General features: G+C 35.8%; 1 protein-coding gene and 1 long non-coding RNA gene across 4 annotated transcripts; one reads left to right on the forward strand and one right to left on the reverse strand.

The window, feature by feature from the left end:
* Nucleotides 1-4,500: 4,500 nt before the first annotated feature.
* Nucleotides 4,501-9,013, reverse strand: LOC128295440 (uncharacterized). Its single transcript, XM_053031019.1, has 3 exons — nt 8,735-9,013; nt 8,180-8,569; nt 4,501-4,695 (listed from the first exon to the last, which is right to left on the reverse strand). Exons 1-3 carry the CDS (start codon nt 9,011-9,013, stop codon nt 4,501-4,503), a joined length of 864 nt encoding a protein of 287 aa, XP_052886979.1.
* A 1,048-nt stretch (nt 9,014-10,061) lies between these two features.
* LOC108487508 (uncharacterized) lies at nt 10,062-16,585 on the forward strand. 3 transcript variants are annotated; one of them, XR_001871666.2, is made up of 6 exons: nt 10,062-10,199; nt 11,084-11,182; nt 12,780-12,990; nt 15,466-15,576; nt 16,174-16,236; nt 16,319-16,585. It is a non-coding gene; the product is annotated as an uncharacterized LOC108487508 (long non-coding RNA). The 3 variants fall into 3 exon arrangements; XR_008285987.1 differs by having other exon boundaries at nt 12,786-12,990; XR_008285988.1 differs by lacking the exon at nt 12,780-12,990.
* Nucleotides 16,586-18,769: the final 2,184 nt, after the last annotated feature.

The raw sequence follows: 18,769 nt of genomic DNA on the forward strand, positions 1-18,769 counted from the left end.
CCTGTACCATTGGGCGGTATTTCATCGTCACTAAAAGAAATAAAATTATCCGCATTCAAGTTGTTCATCCATCTATCCAGTTTTTCAACGGATACATTGTTTGCCACATAAGCTTGATTTAACACTTTCAGCAGAGCGTTCCGGTGTGGTTCTGAATTCAACAGTAGAGATAATACCGAGATTCGCGCTGGCTGCTTACTCAATTGTTCTACCACGTTGTACTCACTGTGCTTGATAAATTTTAAGAATTCCTGTGCTTCCTCCTCGTCCACATACTTTTTAGCTTCTTGTTCAGGCACAGTTTCATACTCATCTTCGGTCACGTGCATCGATGCTTTTCCTTTCTATTTCAAGTCAATTTTCTTCTTTATCTCCTTCGAATAACATCTTCCACTACGAGTGAAATGACCTACTTCCCCGACGCTTCCAGTCATGGCTTTGGGTTTTTCATCTTCAGGTGTGACGATATTAACGTCATATTTCCATGGTACTGCTTTATTGTCCTTGTAAGGGAAAGGAGACGGTACTTCAATTATCACTTTTGGTTTCACCGGTTCCTTCCTTGTATCGTAATAAATTACGAATGGTCGATCGGCGTTATACGGACAACCTGACGATTGATTTTCGGAGGCACATACTTCTTTCTCATTGGCCTCTCCTTCATTAATGATCTCAATCTCCTTATTATCTATCCGGTCTTGCAGTAACCTTTTAAATTCCTCACGTGATTAAATGTTGTGTCCTACAATTCCATGAAAATAACAAAAAAATTAACATTCTTTTCTGAGATTATCGTCGGGGCGATAGAGCAATCTATTCTTGACCAGTGCCTCTCAGATTTTCTGCAAAGGCGTCCTTATTTCTGAAACACATCTTCTGACTTGCCATTCATCTTCTTTCCCCACTGTGCTTACATTCCCTTCAGTATGGTAAGGGAACGGGTTCCCAGTTGCATTACTGGCATTATCGAATCGTAGGATACCCGCATCAATTAGTCCTTGAACTCTCCTCTTAAAGGCTAGGTAATTTTCTGTGGAATGTCCCTAGTTTCCCGCATGGTATTCACAACTAGCGTTTGGGTCGTACCATTTCGGGTATGGGGGCCTCAAGGGTGCCATATAATGCGGGGATATCAATTGCTTCTCCAAAAGTTTTGGGTACAGTTCCCCATATGACACAGGAATAGGGGTAAATTGTAGTCTCCTGGAATTGGGTTTTGTTGGCCTCTGCTCGCTTTTGGGTTGACCTTGGGCGGGTATTGTATTTTGTGGGAATGTGGCGGTTGGTCTCGAGTTACTTGTGGCGTAAACGGGGTAAGAAGAGTAAGAAGGCGGTGTTTGGTAGTAAGGGGTTTGAGGAGGGTAATAGAAATTCGGAGGTGGATAATTTCGAGGTCGGGGTTGGTTTGGATATGGGTTAGGGGCATAACGGCTTCCCATTCCCACCATGTAGGCTTCTGGTTCTTTCTTCTTCATGGGCGTTGCCCTTCTTAAACTTTCTTGACCTTCCATTCTACCGCTCTTGACGGCATTCTCTATAAGCTCACCGGATATTATAATATCCGCAAAATCTTTCGTGGCACTTCCCACTAGTTTGTCATAAAACGGTGCTTTCAAAGTGTTGATCAAAAGGACGGTTATCTCCGTTTTTGTTAATGGGGGTTCCACTTGGGCTAGGACATCCCTCCATCTCTCACAAGATATCGCCTAAAAGTTTCGATGGCTTTTTCTCCATCATTTGCAAAGTCATCCTGGCCCGCACCATATCCGATACATGCTTGTATTGCTCACAGAATGCTGATGCCAAGTCCTTCCAAGATCGGATCCTTTCCCTACTAAGCTGGTTGTACCACCGAAAAGTCGATCCTACTAGACTATCCTAAAAACAATGTATGAGTAGCCGGTCTTCATTCACGTAACCAGTCATTTTTCGACAAAACATGACAAGATGCGCCTTTGGACATCTCGTGCCATCGTATTTTTCGAAATCAGGCACCTTGAACTTTGGAGGCAGAACTAGATCGGGTACCAAACTGAGCTCTTTGGCACTTAGTACAGAGAAGGCTTCAGTACCCTATATTGCTTTGAGTCTTTCCTCTAAGCTCCTACACTTCTCTTGAGCCTCATGATCGCCCGTTCTCAATCTGGCTATTTCCGCTAGATCGTCCAAATCTGGAACAATTGGATTGGCAGGATTAGCCCCAAAATTTGATATGAATATTCCTTGCCCTAAATGAGTATGTGGCACCGGCCGTTACTCTGGGTCTGTGGGTTCTCCTTGGGTGTACCCTCTTTGTGTTACGCGGGCGTGTGGTGGAGTGAATCCGGGGGGATAGAGCGGGTCTTGATTGTAATTAAATCTTGATCGAGATTTCTCAATGTCAGGGCTCTGCATGGGTCCCTTTCCTTTAACTAAAGCTGACATCATCTCCATCATCTTGGCCATTTGATCCTTCTGTTCAAGCGATTCTTCTCGTGATCTCACCATCAAGTCTCTCGTCTCTTGTTGTGACCTAGCCAACTGCTCTTGTAATTCCTTTTGGATTCTTTCCATTCTTTCAATCCTTTCATTGAATTCAGCCTCCATTGTTCTAGTTTGTCGATGCGTTCTATACGAGTGGCGTGGTTCCAGATTTGAAGTATTGCAACTGCGAATTATACGTTTTAACCTCAGCAAATGCGTACGGGATATGCCATGAATGAATGAATAAATGCATGAATGCTTGAATGCTAAATGAATGTTAGTCATGAATGACATGTAAGGAATTGGTGTTGATTTCAAGATAGCCCCTATTTAGGCATTTCGTTCATCAAAAGAGTTCATTACAAAACATTTTGCCATTTTTGATTCAGCTATTACACAAACTTTCTAGCTATATCGCCATATTTCTTTACTCGCTCTAAGAATTCCGATATGCTCGATCTTTGGCTTGGTGGGAATTGGCAACTGAGATTTTCAGCTTCTTCCGATAATTGTACCACGTGCATGGCTACCCCACGACCTTCAATGATCAAATAGCTAAGTTGCCTTTCTTTTTCCTGGAGGCCCTCTTCGTAAGCACGAACGTCTCTATCTTTTTCTTCCAAAGCCTTCAAGAGAGTATCTAACTGTTGTTGACGATCTTGCAGCATATCTTCTAACTCTCGTATCCTTTCTTTTAGTTCTTGACGTTTAGATCGACTAGTCATCACCTCGGCAGACACAACTTCATATTCGGCGTTCTTCTTCCTCAATTCTATCATAGCCCGCGCAGCCTTTTCTTCCTCTTTCTTTGCTTTTCCTTTCCAAAATTCCATCCCTCCTTTAATGTTGCTTATCTCCTCTTTTCATTCTGCCGACGACTTGCCCAACCCACTTTTTTTATTGTGCCTCTTAACTTTTTATTTTCCAGATGGAGGTCTCTTAAGTCATTTCTCACGACTTCAACTTCTTTTTGCACTTTCTCGGTTCTGGATCTTTCGATCTGGACGTCGATCTTCAACTGGTAATTTTCTTCTTGAAGAATACTAATGTCCCGCAACATTTTGACCTTTTCGTGCTCAAATTCCTGTCTTGCTATTTCTAGCTCGGATGGCACTTCTGTCGATAAAGGATTCTGGACGGTGTAATTTGTCGACGAGATTTACTGGGTGTTCACCCGTTGCTTTCTCCATATGTCGTAATCTTGGGTGAGGGTATCAGCATATAGAGCTAATTCCATGTGATGAATTCTCTTCCAAGACTTTGCAGTATCTCGGACCCTCTTCATATATCCTTCACCCGCAAAAGCAAACTCTGATTGTGCTAATCCTCCGGTGGCGGGTACGAATTGTCGTGAGGAAAATTGCCTTTGGACCATTAACGGAGTATATCCAACTCCTCCCCATAACCCGAGTAATGGCACCCAATCTTGATCTCTGACCTTGTATAGCAGAACTGACGGGCGTATCCACGGGGCTCTCCAAGTTACGCCATCGCACGAAGATTCGAAAGATCGAGACCCAAGTCGCTCAAAGGACCTCATTCGGCCATTCCTTCTTGAGATAAGCTTTTAACGGGGAGAATGTTTTAGAAAACATATGGAACGGTGTGCGCTCTACTTTCCAGAAGTGGCTTAGAATCCAAACATTGAGTAACTGCACGCATCCGATAAAACGACCTTCCCCTTTCTTCCTACAGCTACTTAACGATCTGAAGGTTTCGGCCAGGATAGTTGGGACGGGGTTGATTCCTTATTTTAATCTTTCGAAGAAATCTACCACTGCAACTTCTATGTGTCCAAGGACCTTCGGGAAGATGATCAACCCGTAAATGGCCAGAGCGAACAAATTTACCCTTTTCAACATGTCGGGATGGTTCAGAATCAAGTCTCGTAGGGAAGACCATGGAATGCAAATGGTTTCATTCTTTTTCTTTATATGTTTTTCGGCCCACGCGTCAGTCATGTCTGTCAATCTCACTAACTTTTTCTTGAAGGTCATTGGCTTAGGCTCTTTCACATATATCTTATAGGGTTGTACATTATCGACACGAAAAGCAAAGCAAAGATACCTCTATAGTCGAGTCATATCTTCTTGGTTGAAGATAAAACATGTGTAAGCCGGATCCCAAAATCTGACCATGGCTTTGGATCAATTGTTCGTCTACGCTGACAGCAATCAAGTTGGCTATGTCTCCATATCTCTCGGTGAAGATACCTCTAGCATCTGAGTCCCACTGATTCCAAACCCGAACCAAATCTTCAAGGTTATTCTGGCGAACATTTACAGTTACGTGCTCTGGCAACTTGGCAATACATCCCTCCCGTAGACTATCCCCTTTTTCTTTCTGAATTTTTAAAGACGAATCTCGGACTACGACATTTTTCTCGGTTGTTTGTATAATTGACTCTTCCATTAGAAACCCATTTTTTGGAAACTGATCTTTAGTCAACACCTTTCTAATATGATGCCTATAATGCATGATGAAAACAATACGGCAAAGACAAACAACCTTGATTAGTAATTAAATACGCATGTAAAAAATATGGAAAATTTAACGAATCAAACTACCCAAATCTAGTTTATTAAATGCACCCAATCCCTTTGTATAGAAAGTGAAAATGCAAAAGGCAAGAGGCGTTCCTCCCGTGCACTTATTTTGGTGACTACTAAACGGACGGAGGTTCGGCATGGCTCTAGTTAGGTGGCTCGTATGGTTTATTATATGCAGTTTTGGTTCTAGATAGGTACTCGAATTGTCTATACTGTCATCTGCTAAGATTAGTACGAAGCCTCGGTCATAGCCCATCACAGACTCACGAGTTCAATTCGAGGGATTACATTTACTTATGCTTATGCGGAGGGACAAGTTAACTCACGAAAGCATAAGTCATATGTAACCCGAAAGTATTCACTAGCCTGTGCGGAGGGACGAGTTAACTCACGAAGGCATAGCGTTTACTTTCACTTAAACAGGGGCGGAGCTCGGGTAGAGAGCTCATGTTATGCAAAATGCAAGTGCACGGTGTGTGGGAGAAACTTGCAATCCTTTCATTTATTTTAAAACTACAAAACTAAAACGAAAGATAAAACAAATTAGGAGATACGTATGTATGATTTTTTCGAAAACAAAACTTAAGGATCATGATTAAATATTAATTTGAACATGGAAATTTGAAAATTTTGACACCACGCGTTTAATTCAACTCGACTCTTAAAAATGGAAGTCCCTAGTGGAGTCGCCAGCTGTAGCGACGAAAAAAAAAATTCTCTTTCGGTTGGTCGCTAATTGGGGCGATTTATTAAACATTTGAAAGCTAACTTTCGATTTTATTAACAAAGGAAGTCGCCACCGATCCTTTTTTCTAGGTGTGATCGGACACCTAATAAAATTATTTTAAAACAAAAAGAAGGCCAAATTTAGGTCTACGTGAAAGCCCGAGAAAAATTGGGGTTCAGAGTCGATTCTGCGAGGAAGGTATTAGCACCCTCGCGACGCCCAAAATTGGTATCTCATAAACATGTGTTGACTTGATTTTCAAAAATACGAATTCAATTTGACATTTACTCGTGATCCAATTGAAAAATGAGAATTTTTAGTTTTCGATTTTTTTATTAGAAAGGGTGTCCCGTTTTTTAACACAAGCCGACAAATTTCACCCAACATAGCGATGAAATCGATGGCTTAATATTAAATTGGTACATTGCCTTATTTTTGAAATTAATTAAAAACATGAGAAAAAATATTCCTAAAGTGAGAAATTAAAAATAGATAAAGGACGCAAAAAAAATGATATCATTAATGAAAAATATTAACACGGAATACTAGAATATTAGAATAACAATAACAATGATATTTACAAAAAATAAAAATAAAAACAAATCATGTACTAATAATAAAATAGGAAAAATGATATATTTGGCAATAATAATATAAAATAATATGTACAAAAAATACATATATATATATATATATATATATGCATATAATAAAAGTATGTAATAATAATAATATCTATAATAAAAGAAAATATTAGGAAAGGTACATAAAAATATATACATAAAAATTTACAACAATAATATAAAATAATGATATGTACAAAAATATATATATATACATATGTACATAAAATATACACTAATATAATAATAGTTATAATAATACTAGCAATAGTAATAATTTGTAATAATAATATATACACAATATGGTATTTTAAAAAAATATATATATATATATATGTCTATATAATAGTATTTGAGAATATATACATAAGATGATATAAAATACATACATGGAATAGTATAAGAAATATATAACTAATGGCATTAAAAATATATACATAATATATATAAAATACATATAATATATATACGTATTAGAAATGATAAAAATTATTAACACACTACATAAGTAAATAAAATATGATAATAATACTAAAATAATTAATTTAAATAGTAAAGTACCTAAAAAAATTAAATTGAACTAAAAACAAAATATTTAGGGAAAAATTGAAATAAAAATAAAAGGAAAGGACTATATTGAACATGCGTGGAAATAGTGGGGGGCCAAAACAACAAATATTCCTTCCCATCAAAACTCAGCACATCAGCGGGGACTAAATTGAAAATGGCGACAAATTTTGGGGCCAAATTAAAAAAAAGAATAATGACTTAATTGCAAAACAATAAAAAGCGGAAGGGCTAAAAGCGCAATTAGCCCTTCCTTAAAAAAAAGGCGGATCCTAGGCGGGTCGGGTTGGATCGAACCGGTCCAAGTCAAGATGACGTCGTTTTGGGGCTTAAGTGTAACCCCCAAAACGACGTCGTTTTGGAGGGCTATATAAGGCCTAAAATAACCAAAAAAATTCATTTGGTGAGAGGGAAAGAAAAAAGGAAGAGAGAGGGAAGAGAGAAGGGAGGGGAAGGGGAATCGAGGGCTTACATCATCGCCGACTGTCACCGCCGTCTGTCGCCGGCTACCGACCACCACCGCACGCGGTGGCTGGAAAAGGTAAATTTTTTTTTTATATTTGTTTTGTATATATATATTTTATTATATTTTTTTTATTATGATGTATATATATAGATTAATAGATTCGAAAAAGGGAAAAAAATAAAATAAAAATAAGAGTAAAATAATAAAGAAGATAAAATCACCTTTAGGTATTTTTAGCTTTCGATTTTTGAGATTTTTGGTTTGTATTCTACGCTATCCACTTTCTTTCTTGGTTTTAATCTGCTACTATTGATGCAAAAATGAAGATAAGTTCTTTGTATTGGTCCAAAATTGCCCCCCTTACATGATTTTTGAATGGCTTTTTATAGCCATCTTTTACATGATTTTCTATTATCTTTTTTCTATTTTGTAGGTGATGGTGGCAGACAATGGATATTAAAAATGGGAGGAAAAATAGGGCAAGCGGAAAAGTGGCTAAGTGGCTAGGGTTTCTTGGTTTTTTTGGGGGTTAGGTTTTTTTTTTGGGGGTTAGGTTTTTTTTTTGGGGGGGGGCTTAATGGGCTTTTGAATTGGGTTTAATATTTGGGTTTTGTAATGGGTTTGGGTAGATGTAAATGGGTCATGAGTTAAGGGTTTTAGTGGGTTTAGAGGTTTGGTTGGGTTTTGATGTAATCGGGCCCGAGCAATTTGGGCTTCTATAACGCAAAGCATCCATTGCATTTGAAATAGTATATTCAGAGTGAGGAAAAACAATTTCATTCACTGGCTTCCTTGGACTAGCCATACTCTCACACAATTTCTCAATATGAGTAGCCAATGAATCTCTTGATGATTTTCTACTTGAACTTGATTTTTTTCCTTTACCGTGTACAACCCCAAGTGTTTCCTTTCTTCGATTAGGAGTTTCACGAGGAGGGTTTGATGGTACCTCATTAGGAAGGATACTTTCATTCTCATTACTATTTTCATCTGAATCACCAAATCCCTCATTAGGTGTATCATCTCCCATAGGAACCTCACTTGGAAGAACACCAGACGAAGGTGCCCATGCATTCTCTCCAGTGGCTACAATGCCACCAAACATTTGCCACATTAAATCATTCAATCGTGGTTCAATTCCTTTCTTCTTAAATCCTTTAAAATCAGGATTTTCCTACATAAAAGTTTAAATGTTATACTCAGATATTTATATTTGTAAATTATTAATTTCACTAAACTTTATGCATTAAAATAATGATAAAGTTAACACTAACCTATATTTTTCAGCCCACCATTCTTGGTAGCATCGATCGCCTTTTAGATGGACACCATCCAATACCAGAGATTCCTTAAGCAACTCCCTCCATAACCTCCATTCCTTTTTTAATGTATCCCACTTGTTTTTCAATTGAGGTTTTCCATAATTTTTTTGTGTTTTTGCTTGAAAAAGAGCAACGACATTTTCCCATCCTTTTGAGTTTAGATGAGTTGTTGGTCTATTACCAGCATTGACTTCATTCACGCAAAGCTCACAAAATATCAACGTCAGCTCATCATCCCAAACAACTTTTGTTGCTAAGGTACTATCTCCCTCCACAAATTTTCGTGTCTTTACCATCTATTATTATTTTGATTTTAAATGTCAACCGACATAAAACCATAAATATATAATTAGATATAATAATATAGTTTCATAAAAAAAATAAGAATAACACATCACAAAAGATGAAATCCATAAGATGAACAAGAAAGAAAATTCTCAAAGATCCATAGTAAACAATTATGAGGATATAGAAAGGATAATTGATTATCATATGCTTCATAAAATTAAACAAAGACTAATTGTACTACATAACTTGTTTTGGAAATAAATTTTAGACTTAATATATCATTTGGTACCTAAGTTTGACTTTTTTAATGTAGCAAGTACCAACTTTTTAGTATGTAATTCAAGTTTTAGGGTTAATTTGATAAAATTAATTGCAAATATTATTAGATTTAAATTTTCATATTTTTAATAAAATCATAACATTTCATTTCATCTTCGTGTATCATATAGTGATGAACTCGCAATGCCCTTAGAGGTCAGAACTCAATAATTCTAAGAAATTACTAGAGGAGTACATCATGTGCTTTTTAAAACACTTAACACTGACAGGTAACTCGTGTTTAAATTTTAAGGTTTGTGTGCTTAATTAATTAAAATGGATATGATTGCAAATTATGAAAATATTGAGGGCAATTTTAATAGGATCGAATTGTATTTGGTTTTATTAATTAAAGTGTTTGCATGGTTATTAAACCATTTAGTTGTAATGGACGGTAGAATAATAATTTAAATGGCATTATGCATGATTTTTTTTATATGTTATTTAAGGTTATTTTGGTAAGATAATTATTATTGTAAGTATTATAAAGCATAAAAATTAGAAAGCCATGCATTCATTCATTTTAGTGCCGAATTGGATTGGTTTTATAAGTTTGAGTGCTTATGTTGTAAATTAACCTTAGACAAAAGCATAGACGGTAATTTGGAGATTGTTAAGATGAAATTATTAGTGAAGATTGATTTTAAGTACTTAATTGGCAAATAACCCTTTTAATTTGATGAGTGCCGTATATGTCCATGCTATATGTGCCGGTTTAAAATCAATTAGAAAGGCAAAAATAGTAAATTAGTAATAACTCAAATATTGGTAAAACAAAACACAAAAATGTTAGTGCTTGCATATTCATCTTTTGGGGAGCCGAATGTTGGAGAAGAAAAGCTTTGAAATTTCGGCAATTTGAGATCAAAATTCAAGGTGAATTTCTAGTTAATTTTGTTACATTTTAGTAGTTTGAACTCCTTGCTTAATTCTCTTCAAAACCCACTTGATAATTTTTGTTATAGTGACTAATTGATAATCTGCTATGGTTTAGAAAGCTATGGAATTTGAGTTTTTATGATAGAAATTTAGATATAAATAATAAGAACAAGAGTTTTTGATAAAATGAATTCTATAATTCTCAGCTTATTTGAAATTTTCTCGGGAAACAAACATAAAAGTACTGTAAACTAAACCAAAACACAATAAAGTTAAAAGAAAAAAAAAAACTTACTGCCATTTCTTTCTCTCTCAGCAAACTTAAGAAAGAATACCCAGATTTCCCAATAAAAAGAAGCTACTTTGTTATCAAATAATTTTTTAAGAACCCATGCCATTGATAAAGTTTGACCTTCCACTCTCTTCTCTTTTTTCTTTTGGTTTTTTTTTATCTCTCTGTAATAAAAATCTTTGTTCCTTCTTAGTTTCAGATTTAAAATTTTAATAGTACTTGTTGAATATAATTTAAATTGATAAATTGTTCTAGATGTGGTATATTTGGATTACTGATTGTAAATGTGAATTGAAAGTTCTGGAGTAATGATTTTTACTAGTGTTTCGGCTTATGAAAGTTAGCATGATCAACTTAGAAAAGCATGAACTATGCATGTGAAATGACTTTTGTTTCGGAGTAATGACTTTCATTTGTCTGCATTTACATGTGCATGAAGCGAATATAGTTGAGTGGGCTCCTATCAAGAGTATTTTTGAAGCATGACAATATCAGATGTCTTTAATAATGGTGATACTACTTGATAGGATTGACTTTTGTTTTGTTCTACAGAAATCGCTTAAAATTGTTGATATGTTTTCATTTTCAGGAGGCTGATAAGCATAAAACAGAGTTTACTTCAGACTTCACAGGATTTAAGAAAGATGGGCCACACTGGTTGGTGATAACACAGACATCAAACTTATAGGTAAGATTTTACATTTTTCCTCACAGTTACACGATTTTAAACAAGTTTCACTATTTCAAATACATACCTTGCCTGCTTCTACACTAACAAATGAAGTAGGTACCTCAGAGCCTCCAACCTGCAAGACACAAATCATAAGAACAGAATATTGAATGTTGAACTAAGCTCACTTTTTTTTCTCACATTTCATAACAAACAAACAAAGAATTTATATAATTGTAAGGTTCATTTTCTTCTCACTTTTCATAGCAAACAAACAAAGAATTTATCCCAATGTACTTCTAAAAACTCAATCCCATCAACACAACAAGGACTTGTTTTTTTTTTTTTCAGTTCCCATATATTTTTTCAATTAACCAAATTCAACTAAGTTTAGTTTTGGTGTTCAGGACTTCAAATTTGAGTGCCAAAGAAAATCAAAATAGGCTCATATAAAGAAAACAAAAATGAAAACAAAAATGGGAAAAGTTCATCTTGCTTTTCCTCATATTTATTAGCAAACAAACAAAGAATTATTTGTATATACTTCCAAAAACTCAACCCCATCAAGGCCAAAGTCTATTTTCTTTTCAATTCTCCAAATTCAACTAAGCTCATTTTTGTTGTTCGGGTTTTAAATTTGAGTGCAATAATAACAAAACAGAAATGGTAAAAGTTTTTTTTAACCTCACATTTCTCAAAGCAAATGCAGACAAAGAATTAACCAAATGCACTTCTAAAACATTAGACAATTAATCTCTGCTTTAACATCAATAGTCAAAAGGACTAACAAGCTGTGACAAAGAAGAGTAGAAGAAGCGAACTAGAGATAATAAGAAATTAATGAAAATACCTCACCACAACCAAGAACAAAGCAAAAAGAGGGGAAAAATCAGTGTTAAAACACTGCTAAACCAAGAACAAAGCAAAAGAAAATAGTTGTTTCGTTCTAAAAAATAATAGTAATAATAATAACAACTGTGACAAAGAAGAGTAAAAGAAGCCAGAACTAGAGATAACAAGAAATTAATGAAAATACCTTCAAAAAGTAGCCACAACCAAGAACAAAGCAAAAAAAAGGGGAGAAATTAGTGTTTTACTTCTCAAATATGAAAAAGAAAATGGTTGTTTCGTTCCCAAATCTGAAAACAACTGTTGTTGGGGAAGAAATTAATTTAAGTTTCAAGGCTAAAATGGTAAAATAATAAATAAAAGTATGGGTATGTTTGTCTCAAAAAATACCTACAATTGTATCGGCCTTCACTACATTTGAATCCTCCAAATTGCTTTTCAAAGATATCGATGTGGTGAAATAAGTTTTCATCAAGACCTGTCTTGTTGAACCAAAATTTAAGTTTACTATCCTCATCAAGACCACACTGGCCTTCACTGGTAAACCAAAGAAGGCCTTAGTTGCGATTGCATGAGCCATTCAGTTTGCTGTTCTGGGTAGATATCTTAAATGTATTTCTTTGAACCCTCCTTTGATTTGCTGGATATCTCTAATTAAAACCTCAATCTTAGATCTATACTTACTCTTTTGCTTTACTTTTTTTGATAACTGATAATAAATCCCCTTCTATTTCAACCATGTCAATGCCCATACTTCTGTCCAAAGCCACAGCTTGAACACACTCGAGAGCTTCTGCTACAAACGGAGACACTACTCCCCCAAGCAGCGTAGATTTGGTGACCAAAATCTCCCCTCAATGTTTCTAGCAACCAGTTCTGACCCCGATGTGAACTCTTTTGGATCGTAAGCGACATTAAAATTAATACAAACAAATGGGTCTCTCGGAGGAACCCACTCTGGACCCATGCGATTCCTGGTAAGCATTCGTTCTCCCACTTCGTCTAGTTCCTTTGTAACGCCCCAATTTTCGGGAATTCTGTGAATGTTGGCATAGGTTTAATTATATTAGTGGGCCTCTAGAAGGCCCAAGCTTAAGATAGAACCCGACAATTTTAGTTAATTTTTGTTCCATAAGAAAAAGGGGGTGAAATTATGAAATAGGACCTATGTGAAAATGTTTGAAAATGCTATAGGCTAAATTGAAGTGGCCAAATAAATAGGAGTGCAAAATAGGAGGATTTGCATGACAAACCTCCCATTTTCCATGAAGTGGTCAGCCATCATGTTGTTGTAGACAATATGAGCACTTGATATCCATAATTCATGGTACAAATTGATAATGGGTTAGGTAAATGTTCCATGATAATGGATTAGGTAAATATTCCATGATAATGGGTTAGGTAAATGTTCCATGATAATGATTTAGGTAAATGTTCCATGATGGGCATTTCATGTCTTTTGTATTAAAGAATTAAATGGATGAAATATGAAATTTTATTAAAAGAAAAAGGGGTGAAAAGAACAAAGTTTTGTCCATCTTTGTTCATCATAGCCTAAAGTTAGAGAAGAGAAAGGAGAGGAGAAAGCTCTTGAATGTTCGGTCACTTGGGGAAGAAAATTGAAGGTAAGTTCATGGTAGTTTGCTTCTATCTTGATGTTCATGAGTTCTTCTTGATTCTACCTTAACTCTTGAAGCATATTTTGGTTTTTGGTTGTGTTGTGAGCATTTGGTCATGAATTAAAATGAAGGAAATGGTTGTTGTTTCATGTTCTTTTGATGAAAAATGAAAGATAGGTGAAGTTGAGCCAAACAAATGAACATGCATGTGCCTTAGATGCTAAAGGAAAAATCAGCTAACATGTTGTGCTTTAAAATGATGAAATGGAGATTATACTTAAGTAAAATCATAGATATGTGATGATTGATTGGTGATATACATGTTTAAATAACATGCATGCAAGTTATGTGTGAAGAGTGAATTTGGTAATAAATCGCTTGGGACAAAGAAGAAGAATGTGACTTTGGAAAATCACCATAAATTTTGAGAGATGAGTTAGAAGGTGAATAAATTATGTAATTAAATCTTAATGAGTCTAGTTTCAAATGAAATAACGAGAACATATTTTGAATTCTGTACAATGAGAAATTTGATTCGTAATGAAGAGTGGTCAGATTAGTCAAACAGTGAAACATGGGAAACTTTAAGAAAAATATGGTATTGATTGGCCAAACCAAAAATTCTGAAAATTTTATGGATAGAAGATATATGAGTCTATTTTCAGGGAAAATTAACGGCACTTGATTTGGAGTTTCGGAGGTCCAGTTATAAATGATTTAGTGACTGTTGCTCGTGAAGACAAATTGCAGTGAAATTATGATTATGTGGTAAACATTGACAAAAATTTGTTAATGAGTTGCTTATTGATTTCTTATAAGCTTACTATGATCTGTAGGTGTGGTTGGCGAATATTGTAAGGGGTTAATACGTAGTTCAGATTTGAATAGTTAGATTAACGTGTTAGTAATCCAATTGTAGGCGCTTAGTGTGTGGATCTCGTCAAGATATCGTCAAAAATGTGTGTAACTAACACCCTCTTTCTTAGTCTAGATCGGCAAAAGTCGAAAAGTCGAAATGCCAAAAATCGGTATTTTGTAGATTTGCGAGTGTCTGGCTCGTGAGGTAAATTGATTAATGTTTTGGTAAGTGCAAAATTTGGACCGCAAAGTGTATGATTTACGTGCCTCGATATTTTTGGGCTTAATGGGCCAAAATTGGAATGATGGGCCAACGGCCCAATTCGGTAAGAATCCTCGACGTGATTACATTAGTATGTGAAAAGTAAGAATATGCATGAAAAACCCTAAAAGCAGCTAAATTACTATAATACCCCTATGTATGGAAAATTACTGTTATACCCCTAGGTGCAAAATTATCGAAATACCCCTAAGGTTAAATTGACCTAAATGCATGTTTGACTGTTGTTATTTACTTGCATGCCATGTTGTTATTATCGATGCATGGGATTGGGATATTGGCGGAGGAAGTCTTGAAAGTGGCTTGTCCACGTCTTGGAGGCTTTGCCTCAATTTATCGTTAACTAAGCAAAAGGTCAAGAATCTGTGGAGTGTTGGGTGGGTGGGTTGAGCTATTCCCACATGGAGTGTATGGCTGGTGCAGTGGAGTGTAGTGGTTGGTGGGTTGAGTAGTCTCCCAAATAGGCTTGCATGTGTTTATTGATGTTGCATGTATTTTGAAATGGGCCTATGGGCCATATCATTATCTGAATAAGGGGTTAAGGCCCGTTTATTATAATCAAAAGGGCTCGGTCCAAGACCATTATTACTGAATGGGTTTAGGCCCAATAGGCTTGAGCTGACTTGGGCTTTGAATGGGTTTTCCTTACATACTGAGTTTCCCCAAACTCACCCATTTTATTTTTATCCATGCAGGAAATCCCCAACCATAGTGGGCTTGGAGCTGTGAGGGAATTTGGAGTGGTCACCCGTTCTGAAAGTTTGGTTTTCTTCTGGTGAACTGGACATCCTATTATTTACGTTGAGGTTTGGGTTTTTAAATGTAATAAGGCCGCTTAATTATTTTTGATGGTTTTAATATGTATTACTAAGAGAGGTATTACTTATATTTAACTGTTGAAATTGGATAGCTTTAGAGCGCGTTTTCAAAAACAACAATTGATTTCAAAATAACACGACAACAAGCGAAGCTTCCGCAATGAAAGTATTTTACAAGATTAATCACTTTTCCTAAAAATGACTTAATCAAATCAGTTTCCTAGAAATATCCATGACGTTAAGGTGTGGCAATGGCGGTATGCATGTCTAGGATTGGATCTGAAGGGAGCTTGGTACTTAAGCAGTCCGATGGACTCACCACCTCTTTTCCGGTTTCCTACCCGGTGCACAGCTTCCATTCACTTTAACCTATAATGAAATTATCTTTTAAAACACTAAGTAAGTTTTCCTGGATAAACAATATAAAATGTTTTGAACGCTTCGATGTGGCATGTCAGATCCGGTCATAACGTCTGGGCCGGGTTTGGGGTGCTACATCCTTAATATGTTTTTCCAATGCTTTTTGCTACCCATTGACCAGAATTTCTTGAACCCTCATGTAATGTTTTGTTTTTCTCATTCCAGGTTACCCACATCGCACATGAAATCCTCCTACAATTATCAACTGAACCACTCTGAAAAACCCAGGTTAGACACTCCCTTATATTTAGTAGTGGTTGAGATAGTAACCAACCAAGATTTAACTCATTCCACATTTCCACTGTGACAGGACAACTCCTAAAAACATGGTCAACAGTTTCAGGACCCCTTCCGCATTTTGGACAAACTGTGTTGACTCCAATTTGTTTGTTATAGAGATTAGCTAGTGTAGGTTAAAAATTCAAGGAAATTTTACAAGTTATGATTTGTTGTTTTGAATTTAAATTTAATCCCCACAACTTCTTGTAAAATCCTTTCATGGTATTTTGTAATTCTGTAAGTTGATTATCACAACCACCATCAAGGAGCAACTTATAATCACTTCTCACCGAGAAAACACCTGAAGGTTCGCCTCTCTATACAACCATATCCTCATGCTCTGACTTGGCTAAAGGGATTCTTAGAATTTTGTTCGCAACATTATCCTTAAAAGTATCCCTTATCAAACCCACCTTTCATTTCCTTTGAGAATGGTCAATCAAATCATATACATTTTCAATATTATTGTTGCTAATTTACCATGTATTTTGAAAATTTCAGCCTATGCCAACTAGGCATCCTCACGAATAGAGATTCGGTCTACTATACCAACCCTACAACCAAGACCATCTTGCAACAGACCCTTTGTTGACCAAATGCTTTGTTAGGTAAAAGAAGGTAAATTACCTAATCGTGCTTGCAAAAAGTCATAACACGAAAAGTATTTAGCTTTTAGGACGTGGATTAATAACAAGTTCAGATTAGTAATAATACGCCAACCCTGCTTACCAAGCAAAGCAATATTAAAAGAAGTCAAGACATTGAAATCCCGAAATCCCAAACCGCCATTCTCTTTAAGCTCACACAAACTAGACCATTGGCACCAATGAATACCTTTCCTGCCATGATTTTTTTGCCACCAAAACCTTGCTATTATACCTTCTAATAACAAAAAACAAGACATTGAATACGCTAGGATAGCTTTTAATATCACTTTAATGTAAACCTCCTTACCACCTTGCGACAAAAGTCATGTACTCCAATTATCAATTTTTTTTTGACATGATGCTTTAAAGCTTGAAATGCAACTCTCTTTTTTTGCCCCACCATATTTGGAAGCCCCAAATACCTTTTAATTTCATTTGATTTTTGAACTCTCAAATAATTAGAAACCCAAGTCCGATACTCTTCTGAAGTGTTCAGGCTATAACACGACAAATTTATCATAATTAATGTATTGCCCTAAACATACTTCATACTCCTGCAAAATTCATTTCAGTGAATTTGCCTTTATATCAGTAGCTTACCCAAAAAGCACACAATCATCCACAAATAAAAGGTGTATTATCTATGGACCCCTCCTACTAAACTTGCCTCTCTTAATTACTCATTAGTCTAAAGCCAGTCTCATAAGCATAGATAATCCTTCACTGCAAATAAAAAAAATAAACGGGCTTAAAGGGTCACCTTGTCGAAGTCCCTTACTCGGCTCAAACTTTCCCTTTACTTTCCCATTTAAAACCATCGAATATGAAACCGATGAAATACATCTCATAATTGTTTCCACCCATCTACAGGCAAAACACATTCGTTCCATCATAATTTTCAGAAAACCCCATTCCACTTGATCATAAGCTTTGCTTATGTCAAGTTTGAGTGCCATAAATCCCTTATTCCCCATCCTTTTTTGTCGAAAAGAATGTAAAATCTCATAAGCCAATAAAACATTACCTAATATAAATCTACCTAGCATAAAGACACTTTAGGCCCTATCAATGCAATCCCCAAACACCCTTTGGAATTGGTTAGCTACCATATTAGCAACCACCTTATAAAAAATCGTGCATAAACTTATTAGCCTAAAATTCGTTAGATTCATCGGGAAAGAAATTTTTGGAATGAAAATAATATTTGTAACATTTAATGGAACTAGAGATTTACCTTCATTAAGAACCTCCAAGCAGAAAGACGTAATGTCCTTCCCAACAATATGCCAACACCTTTGATAGAAAATAGTCGGAAAACTATCATCCCCCGATGCCTTTGTTGGACCCATACCATTCAACACCTCCAATACTTCTTTCATTGAGTACTATTCTATAAAAAAAAAACCATTTCCCTCATTAGAAATACATTCTTACCCTAGATAAAATATGATTTATATCTCCAATCCACTTTGACTTAAAAAGGGATTAGAAATAATTACGAGTAATACCCTCCATCTCAACCTCATCTTTCGTAATACAACCTTCCCCATCTTGTAGAATGACAATCTTGTTCAATCTTCTTGAAACACCCCTAACCCATATCTATCTTCGGAATAGGGTTACAGAGCATTACCGAAGTTTACAAAACAAATATAGTTAATTCATATTCGAAATCAATCATATTGTCCCTTAAATGGGCCCTCGAGGCCCAAAATATGCATTTAAAACAAGTCGGGACTAAACTGGGAACTCATAGAATTTTTTGCAAAATCTCAAAATTTTTCAAGGTACAAGGGACACATGCCTGTGTAACCAAACCGTGTGCCTCACACGGT

The sequence above is a fragment of the Gossypium arboreum genome, chromosome 7 (assembly GCF_025698485.1).
Source record: "Gossypium arboreum isolate Shixiya-1 chromosome 7, ASM2569848v2, whole genome shotgun sequence".
Taxonomy (NCBI): domain Eukaryota; kingdom Viridiplantae; phylum Streptophyta; class Magnoliopsida; order Malvales; family Malvaceae; genus Gossypium; species Gossypium arboreum.